The sequence below is a fragment of the Cornus florida genome, unplaced genomic scaffold (genome assembly GCF_030987335.1).
Source record: "Cornus florida cultivar Cherokee Brave unplaced genomic scaffold, ASM3098733v1 CherokeeBrave_3.0.0_Hap2_Chr11, whole genome shotgun sequence".
NCBI lineage: Eukaryota > Viridiplantae > Streptophyta > Magnoliopsida > Cornales > Cornaceae > Cornus > Cornus florida.
Genome location: NW_026775581.1, coordinates 88,545,218 through 88,555,846, shown reverse-complemented (window position 1 = coordinate 88,555,846; position 10,629 = coordinate 88,545,218). Strand labels below are relative to the sequence as shown.

At 35.7% G+C, this 10,629-nt stretch overlaps 1 protein-coding gene across 2 annotated transcripts; it reads left to right on the top strand.

Moving 5' to 3' along the window:
* The first annotated feature begins 1,758 nt into the window (after positions 1–1,758).
* Positions 1,759–10,021, top strand: LOC132282346 (GATA transcription factor 26). Of its 2 annotated transcripts, none has more exons than XM_059783996.1 (8): positions 1,759–2,321; positions 4,638–4,997; positions 5,868–6,300; positions 6,792–6,864; positions 7,287–7,390; positions 7,741–7,927; positions 8,028–8,148; positions 9,424–10,021. In XM_059783996.1, the coding sequence occupies exons 1-8, from the start codon at positions 2,282–2,284 to the stop codon at positions 9,729–9,731; spliced, it is 1,626 nt and encodes a 541-aa protein (XP_059639979.1). In that variant the 5' UTR covers positions 1,759–2,281; the 3' UTR covers positions 9,732–10,021. The 2 variants fall into 2 exon arrangements, with proteins under 2 accessions (XP_059639979.1, XP_059639978.1); XM_059783995.1 differs by lacking the exon at positions 1,759–2,321 and adding an exon at positions 2,394–2,791.
* Positions 10,022–10,629: the final 608 nt, after the last annotated feature.

The window sequence follows — 10,629 nt, the reverse complement described above, 5'->3', positions numbered from 1 at the left end:
TGGCATTGTGTACCCTCTGGAGGCATCATCTGATCCGATTATAGTTGATTAGTTTGTGGGGCCATATGACTTGTATGGACAAGATGGGGTGCTTAAGGTGGACTTACCATCTGAGTGACCACAGAGTATGTATCCCCCTAAAGGAAGCTGTACAAAGGAAACACATGGAGTAAGAGAGAGGAGGGGGAGGAAGAGATTGTCTAATGAAGGACAAGAGTTTTGAATTCTACTTCTGACCCAACAATGAGTCTGACTATACTTATTTACTATATTTATTTTATTTGTTGAAAAATAATTATTGATATTTATTAAGCGTGTTATATTTTAATCAAAGGGAGGTGGTGACTGTGGACATGGCGCAATCCGACGAATCTTGACCGTTGATTCACACCAATTTTTATTTTTCTTGGAGAATTGTCTCATGCCTTTTCAATTATATACATTATCATCAATTTCTAATATTATCTTGTTCCTAATACATGAAATTTATTAGATAAATAATGGCTTAATGAAGGGTCTGTGGATCGGACGGTTTAGATCCTCTGATGGGTAAAATTCTTGTAGAATGAGGGGTTTAGATGCAAAGATATAATGGATGGAAAAAGAAAAAAGTATGTGATGCAAGTAAAAGCACAAAATAGTGAAAGTCATGTAACTTGCCATGACTTTTTGGCTTATTGACCTATCAAATACTAAAAATAAATAGACCCATCAATATGTAAGTCCCCAACTAATCGATGATGCTTAGCCGTCCAATTTGAACACTTTTTTCTAATCAAGGGGTGTCATTTGTTTGTTTGCTGGTTATAATCTATATTGATAATAAAAAGTAATCTAATCGAATGGCTAGGATGATTCTGATGGTGCATTATGACAAAGAATGGGCCAATAGCTTGCAAGGAAGGTGAACCTAATGCCACATGGCACCAAAAGTAGACAAATCCAAGTAATATTCACTGTGAATCCATTAACATATTATTTTATCTCATTTTTCAAAATTATAATCAAATTAAAAATTGTAAAAAAAATAAAAATTTGCATTTTCCCTTTTATGGGTACTTTCCTAAAATTTTATAGGGTGGGTTTATGTGGGTACTTTCTTGGTGGTTTGCTTTTTCTTGGGGTCATTACACCATTACAATCAATTCTTCATGGTTGACACTTTTGGTCACAGCCCCATCATGGTTGAATTTCAAGTTTTCTACTAGAAGCCCAATATCAGTGCATGACACATCATGTTTGGGTCCCACAAGTATTATGCACTTTAGTACATCTATGGTTAGGAATGTGACTGTGACAACAAATGGGTACCAATCAATGTGACTCTATATTATTTATTTAAAAACCCATTAGATAAATGTAATTATCAACATCTCATCATACACAAATGAGAATATATAAATAATTTTCTCTTATCTTTACACCCAAAAAGAAGTTAGAGAGTAGGAAAAAAAGACCAAACAAACTCTCTTTGTTTCTTTCTCCTTTCTTGTTTTTCTCTGGTTTAATGGCTATCCCTTTTATTTATTTTTTTAGAATTTGGTGTTTTTGAAAACCAATTATTATTATTTTAATTTTTTTTTTGGGTTCTGAAGAAAATTATAGATGTAGCAGAAAAGTCTATTTGTCAACAGGATATATGCAAATAATATTCCATGCCTCAAGTCCATTAGGGGTTTAAAATATTGATTTTTTATTATTCAATTAAAAAGAAATTGAAATGAAAGATTTGAATGACATGGAAAAAATAAAAATTAAAAGAGAGAGAAAAAGAAAAGCAATGGAAAGCTTAAACATTTACTTCATATACAATACAAGAAGGAGAGGTCATACACAAACACAACCCCCTTCCCATTTCACCTTCCTTTCCCAACCATTTATTAGATTCCTCTCAATGGACTTTTCTCTTTCCCATAAGATTGTACAGATTCTCAGCTAAGAAAGAACCCATCTCAATCCCTTATTTCTGGTTGATTTTTTTTTTCTTCTTTTTTTTCTATTTGGAGTGTTGTTTCTGAGACTTTGAGAACAGACTCTTCTTGGGTTTTTAGTTTTTCTGCAGAATTTTCTCTGGGTATCTGGTAGAAAAGTCTTCCAAACCCAGTAGAATATGTATATGCCATTAAAGGGTTGTAGGGAATAATCTAATTTTCTGATTTTCTATTTTTGTTGTAACTTTTTTCTTAGAAAACCAGTCGTTTGTCTTCTTTTTTTTTTTTTTTTTTTTTTCCCCTTTGAAATTTCTTCTTTGAGATTTAGGGAAATAAAGAAATAGAGAGACATGGGCAAGCAAGGACCTTGCTATCACTGTGGTGTTACAAGTGAGTTTTGTTTCTTCAATTGTTTTTTCCCAGAATTTTTCAATATTCAACAAAATGGGTTCCTTTTTTGCTCTTTCTTTTTAATATTTAAAAAAAAGAAATTCATTTGGTAGTTCTATATTTATAGATTAATTTGTTCAATCATGGAATCGAATACTCATATGATGTGATTTATTTCTAAAATGAATAGTTTACCTGGACAAAGAGACCCAATAATATGTGATGTATATTATTGGGTTTGTTAATAAGTGATTTGTTTGTATTATGGAGGTACAACCGAGTTACAATTGCTCTTTAATTTTTGTACATCAATACTAGTTTCAGTTTGTGAATGATATTGGGGTTCTTATTGTTTTTCAATCGTTTCTTCTTCCTTATGGGTTACTTTGTATTCCCCTTCCACTCCTCCACACAGTGTGCAACAAGTGGGAATTTAGCTTGGTGTCTTTTGAGTACCGGAAAATTTGGAGGTGTTTCTGTTTACCCATTATAATCCCCTTGTGTGTCAAATTTAGTTCTTGCTAAATTGCATGCTCATATTGCGCTTCTTTGGAGTTATGATCCCGGCAACAATTACTTCCAAGCAATGGGCTGTTTGTTCTAATTCATTTTCTCAATCTTTGCTAATAGAGTGTTGTGCTTGTTGATATTGGAACTTTGTGTCATTCAACAGCTTATGATTCAGTCACGAAGTACTTGTAAACAACCAATTTAGTGTTCAATGTGCTACTCAATGAAAATTGTTCGTTTTAAATCACTTTCTCTTCTTCTCAGACTGTCCTTCAATCTGTTTGCTTTAATGTCTGATAGGGGATTGTTTAGCATATCAACTGAATCTTAAGTTTAGTTCTCATCCTTGTTTTCATGGCATTACTTTCTAGAGAATTTGGTTTGTTATTTGGGTTCCAATTCATTGATGCTGCAAAGTGAAGTTGTTGTTGCTATATTTTCAGTGTCTTTTGTTTTCTATCAGCTGCAGGGAGGTCTAGGATAAGGTTGCTTTGGTGGTTTCCTTCTAGCTTGCCTTCTACAAATGATCAGAATGTAAATGAGCCTAAAAGCATTGTTCCAAATAGGTTTTGGAATGTATACTGCCATAGGAAGCACCCTAGTGATTTATGCAGCAAAGAGACATCCAAGAACCATGCCAATTTTGTTCATACAGTGATTTAGGTGTCGGTTGATTTTCTGAGAGTATAAGAATTCCATTCATTGTCCAAATTATTATTGGTTTGGTGTGTCTTTGATTGAGAGTTGCAGCTGCTACTCCAATCAACCATCAATGCCCTCTTTTATCTATACTTTCTTTGTGTTACATTGGTCCCGGCCCCTAAGAGGGTGGGGTTATCCCCCTCCCTTCTCCCCTAACATGCACCAAAACAAAAAGAAAATGAAAGAAGAAAGTAACTAGCACATTGCATCCAATAAAACCAACCTCCTATTTCTCAATGTAGATTAAGATACTCACAATCCTAACAATTTTTTCTCAATGTAGATTAAGATACTCGCAATCCTAACCATAAACTGTAAAGTACTCAATTTGTTTAATTCCTTTCTATGTCTACCACTTAATTCAATACTTTGCTTTCTCCCCATAAGGAGCCTGTCACTTTGTTGGTTCCTATTGTATCTGTTAATGTGTTGTTCTGGTAGTCTCTTTCATTTTGAGTTCAATGGAACTTTCATTGCTGATTCTGCTCATGCTTAAGCACAAATACGCGTCTGATCATAAATAACACTGTTATCAACACATCTAGAAATTGCAACTGCATTCTGATTGAAAAGTTATATCTTTGTCTCAACCATTAATAGTTTTTTCAGTTGTTTTTCTAAATGCAACATTATGAGATTCTGTTCTCTTGTTTTGTTTAAGATAAAAGTAAAAAAACACAAACCATTCGCAAGCATTTTTCGAGACTGCTTCTTTTTGAGTGTATATTTTATAAAGATACATGACAAATGCATGTTCAATTGGTTATTTTAAGTTGGAAAATGCTGCAGTGTGATGTGAACCGTCTTCTTTGTAAGAAACCCAAACATATTACATGTAATAGGTCTGTCATGGCTAGTATATACATGCTTATTGTTGTTACTTCTCTATTTACTTAAGTTCTGCTCTCCTCAATATATCAAGAACATGGTGCTTTTTATCTTCTAATATATAAGTTGTTCTTTTTTCGTCTTTACGACCTTCTTTAGGATTCAGATAAGCAGTTCCTCTTCGTTCTTCTATGTTTATCTATATCACATCTTTGGTCATTCTTCTTCAGAATTAATTTGTCTGTAATGATTTCTGACAATTGAATTTTGCTATAGGCACCCCTCTTTGGCGTAATGGGCCTCCAGAGAAGCCAGTACTTTGCAATGCATGTGGTTCCCGGTGGAGAACAAAAGGAACACTAGCAAACTATACTCCTCTACATGCTAGGGCTGAACCTGATGAATTTGAGGATTATAGGGTTTCAAGAGTGAAGAGCATATCTATAAAGAACAAAGAAGCGAAGGTTCTAAAAAGAAAGCAACATCATGAAAATGCAGTAGTTGCCCCTGATTATAACCAGGGTTTTCGTAAGGGTCTTGATGAAGATACAAGTAATAGATCAAGTTCGGGCTCTGCCATATCCAACTCTGAAAGCTGTGCACCATTTGGCAGTGCAGATGCAAGTGATCTGACAGGTTGGTCAGTCACTATATCTGCATGATTTATACCTACAATTCCAGTAGTCTTTAGTGTCAACCTCCACCCGCTTACATCTTTAATTATATTATTAGAAGACTGATCCTTTTTCATTGTTAGCATGGAGGTTTTCTTTTTCTTTTTTTTCCTCCCCTTCTTTGGGTAGGTCTTAGAGAGAATCCATGGTGTGAGGAGTTACATGGCATAGACCACTGTATTATGCAATGAGAAAAGATCATATTCCAGTTCAAATGTGAAATGAGATGGTGTGAGGAGTTACTTGGCATGGACCATTGTATTATACAATGAGAAAAGATCATATTCCAGTTCAAATGTTAAATTTCCTGCCTTCCAGCTTAATGTGAAATTGCTTGTCCGAAGCTAAGTGCTTGGTATGGTATAAGGGAAAAGTAAATTACAAACTGATTCTATGACGCACGCTATTATGTAATCTGCAGGAACTACAAAAATGGTTACATTAATAGCAAATACTATCATTTTCTAAGAATTTTATAGTGCCCATTGATGTACTTACATTTTTATTGAGATCTATGGAGTAGAGACACCTTGTGTTCTACTCTCTCAATCAGAGCTGTGGACAGAATTCAAAAGTTCCTTTTGTCTTCTTTTCTCTCAATCATAGCTGCGGACATAATTCAAAAGCTTCAATTTTGATTTTGATGATTCAATGTTTTATTTATGTTGTTATTAATAGTAATTTTTAGTAATTTCTCCTCATTTTATAATCTGCTTGAGAATTCAGTTCTGCATCTTCTGCTGCATTCTGCAAAGCTGTTATGAAATTGTTCCACTCATATAGTTGCAACATATTGTTGACTGTTGTAAGTGACCCTGGGTCATCCTTTCAGGCCCAGCTCAGTCCATTGTGTGGGACACAATGGTACCTTCAAGGAAGAGGACCTGTGTCAGTCGTCCAAAGCCATCTCCAGTCGAGAAACTTACTAAAGATCTATATACCATCTTACACGAACAACAATCTTCTTACTTTTCCGGATCTTCTGAAGAGGATTTGCTTTTTGAGAGTGATACGCCAATGGTCTCAGTTGAGATAGGACATGGAAGTGTTCTTATTCGACATCCAAGCTCAATTGCCAGAGAAGAAGAATCTGAAGCAAGCTCCCTTTCAGTTGATAACAAATCACACCTGGCAAATGAGGCGTATTCTTATTCTACTACTCTTCCTGTAAATACTGATAACAAGAAGGTTAATTTTCGAAGTCCTGGGATCCAAGATATCAAGAAGCCTATTGGACAACGGATGCAACAAGAGCAAATGAAAAGGTATTTCTTTCCCGTATTACTTTTGATTATAAATTAATAACTCAAAATCCAAATTAAATCTTGTAATGAAATTTTGCTAGTTATGTGACGAGGATACAAGGTTTGAGGTGTTTAATGCCAGCAACCTCCGGTAGGTCAGAGATGCAGTATAACTATGAACATGGGTGTTGGTGCCCTCCATGGATATAAAGTCTCGAACACCATTCACAAGGGAAAAATAGAACTGTTATGTCAGATAGTTTGCCAGGAAGACTGGAGAATGAGTTTTAATGTGAGTCCTAGGGTCCTGATATGCTTAGCCATTCTGCTGGGATAGAATTTGTGCCTGGGATATAGAAACAGAAATAATTTTACGAACTTTTGGCCTGACAGTAAAAGTGATAACATGGGTACACCCATCTGGAGATAATTTATCCTTATTTTAAGGAGGGTTGGAGAGTATTTTGCTTCATTGGTTAAAACTAACACTACTTATCTTGTTGAAATCGCAGGGACAAGACTCCACATGAAAAGCTACAGATTCTGGGAAATCATAATTCACCACTATGTTACATAGATCTAAAAGTAAGTTGGATGTCTCTATTTATTTTTTATTTTTTGATGGTATGCTTGAAAGCCAACTCCTGCATACATGAGGTCTACTATTGCATTAGTATCCTTCTTGTTGAGCTAATCTTCAGGGTCATTAAGACAGATTCTCGGAATCTGTGAAAAAATGTTTTACATCGAATTGAATCCTTTTCATTGACCATATAGAATATGTCTGTTATTTGAATGATGACTTTCATGATTTGTTGTGAATTCTCATTCATTCTTTTACTTTTTTTTGACTGATTTCTAGAGTTGCTAAATTACTCGTTCTTCCTTGTGTAGAGTGAACCTGAATGCCAAATTTGCTGGCTCAGTCATCATGATTGACCACTTTGGATCTTATTCTTCATTAATTTATTCAGCACTGTCATGATTGCTGTTAATTTTTGGTGCAGGATGTTCTTAACTTTAACGTGTTTTCCAGTCATTTGACTAGTGAAGAGCAGCAGCAGTTGCTGAAGTGTATACCTCCAGTTGATACTGCCAGACTACCTGATAGGTTTGTATCTCTGTTTGTGGAATTGAATTTACCCATTTTGTTAAAAGTAGCATTTGATCTCATGAAGCCATCTATAGTAAGGAAGTGAATAAGTACTTGCAGAAGCTCTAAACATTTCCAAAAAAGAAGAGGAAAATCATACAGATGCTTTTGACCATCTCAAATGCAAAGTAAACCTATATGAAAAATTTTCTTTCTCAATTTTGATATCTCTTGCTAACATAGAATATTGTGATATTCAGTTCCAGTTCCCTTTTTTCTCCTTACATCATATTGACTGTAAATTAAGGGTTCTAAAGAAGCTATGCATGGTCCAATATTGATGATGATCTTTGTTTCCTTATCAACAGCCTCAAAAGCATGTTTGATAGCCCTCAGTTCAAGGAGAACCTATCCTCCTTTCAGAAACTGCTTGCCGAAGGGGTTTTTGATCTCTCTGTCTTAGGAGGGAAAACTGAAGATTGTAGGACCTTGAAGAGACTTGCATTATGTAGTTTGACAAAATCTAAGTGGGTGGAACAGTATAATCTACTCAAGGTTTGAACCAACTACTACATGAATATCCTGTCGTGAGAGTTTTAATTTATCTTTGTAAATGAATACAAGACTATTAATACTAAGCCTATTTTGGTTGTAGGATGTAAAATATAAAAACAGTATTGGGGATACAGTAGTTGCAGGAGGGCTTAATGCCATAGCATCATGTAGTTCAGTAAATTTAAAGAGATCGCAAGATGGTCAACATCAAATTTATCCAGGTTAGCCATATTTTTCCTTTGTGAATATACTTTTGGATGGCTTAGAGTTGGTATAGACATGACTGCTTCAGAAACAAAACTTCATCCGGCCATGAATTTTAAAGAAGAATAATTCTAATCGAAAAGGCCATTCTGCAGTCTTTGGTGCTGGGGTAATCAATTGGGTACCCAACTAAGCTATGACATTTTCTGCACAAAGTGACTGTCTCAGACTCAAACCTCTAGTCTCACGATTGCAACCCTATGAGTATGTTATTTGTTTCTCTTATAGAGGAAACTACTGTCATTCCAACTAAAAGGAGCTTACATAAGCTTAGGGTATCCTTGAGCCTAATTATATTGGCATTGCATCTTTTCTAGTGATTCTACTTTTTAGCATCATCCATTGTCCAAATCTAAAGACAGATGGACAGGGAGGGATCAACTATCAAAATGATTGTTTATCTTCTTCAAAACATTTGGAGAAAAAGTTTTAACACCAGATCGCTTTGTCTCTAATGAGATAGGAAAAATATATTTCCCTTCCTTCGATAGATACACCATACCCACACCCATGAGGTGTCTTGTTGACTCAGCTTTGCACATTTCGGACTGCCATTGTATAATATGGTTGAGAGGGGCTCATATCCTTTACAATAATTGTGACCTATAGTTGCTTGCATGTCTTGTACTTCGTGGACAAAGTCATCGTTTGTTTAAATGTCTGCAAGCTATCCTGGTTTAGGGGATATGAACCCATTTTGGGGTAAAACGAATCTCCTTGCAACCTTGGCTGTGACTTTTATTTTGAAAATTGAATGGAAGGTTCTCAAACAAACATGTGTACCTTATTTCCCTCGAGCATCTTTCAACACAACTTATATAAATTCCTTTGGTACTTCATTTTAACTAAGGTTGAATTTAAGCTATTGTTTCTCATGGACGCACTAGTCATCCCTTTTCTCATGGACACATACCAAATTCCTATCCATAGTGCAATTCCGGCATCACATCCTCACGTCATGATTCAAGGAAAAGAATCTCATAAAACCAGAAGCCAAAACAAAAAGGAGTCACGTATTTATGTCTGAAGTTGTGGTGGAGTTTAAGGCTGAAGTAAAGGCTCAAAAGGTGATTTGAGCCACAAGCCTGCATGCATTAATAACAACCTTGTGTTGAGTGAATGAACAAGAGAACTTGATGATGTCACTTTCTTGAATTTGAATTGCCTTTGCTGTTAACCATGTATGTGGTGTACATTGCAACATATTTTAAAATATACCGTGCATCTTTCAGGAGCGAAGATGACAATGAAGAGCCCCAAAAGGGTGATGATGAAGAGTAGCTACGAACACAAGGAAGTCATAGACAATGATGGCTCTTGCTTTAGTCCAAGGAGCCTATTTGCCTTGCCTCCTGATAGTAGCTCTCTCATGCTGGACTCCTTCCGTTATGCAGATGAAAGTTCTGATCAAGATCTGTTGCTGGATGTGCCGTCCAACAGCTCTTTCCCACAGGCGGAGCTCCTTCTCCCAACTTCAAGTTTTAGTGCCCAAGCAAGTACCATTAGTACCTCAGCATGCCCATATCTTGCCCGCCATTGACAATCCTTGTCAAAACACTATAATCAGTAGGGCTATTTTAGGCACCACTTTTGCCAAAACCGTAATTGGGTTCCACATATTTTGCATACAAAACATACAATAATCTATGTGAATGAGGTGTGAATGAGGTTTGATGGTTGCTTTTTTTTTTTTTTTTTTTTTAAAGTATATTAAACTTGAGGTGCCAAGGGATGAAATGTGGGTGGGCTTTTTTGTATAGGTTGACAAAAAGATTGTAATATATATAACACAAATTGCAGAAGAGGTTTAATGTCCCCAGTTTTTGCTCACATCTTAGTTGACTTGCAACATAACTTTGAGATACCTTTCTGTTTCTTGCTGTTATGTTCATTATATTAGTTTTTCTTGGCAGGCAGTTGAAAAAAAAACGAAGGAAAAAAAAAAAAGTGGCATGCATAAAATGGAAGTTAAAATCTATTCTGCTTTTATGCCTTTTGGAGGCAATTTGGCTGACTTCACAGCATAGAGAGATCTGCCTGGGCAGCCATCCACCGTGGATAGAAACAGCTCACAGCCACTCTCTCTCTCTCTCTCTCACACACACACACACACACACTTTTTCCTAATTCTTTCACTGAATGGATCTTAAAACCATTTGGGAGACTACTAATCTTGTTGACCAATTTAAACTCTTGAAAATAAGCATGACAGCCTACATATTAGTTGGAAATACATGAGTTTGAGAAAACCCCAACTAATTTCGCATTATTGTATAGGTTACCAAGTCCAGAAAACAATTTGTTGGAAAGCAAGAAAAGGCATTGCAGTCTAGAACCTGAAGATTTTGTTATAATGGGCAAGGGCAAGCAGAGTTAAACCAATATGCTTGTCAGGAGTTAATAATCTGAACTCGATGTGAGCCAATTGAAACAACAAA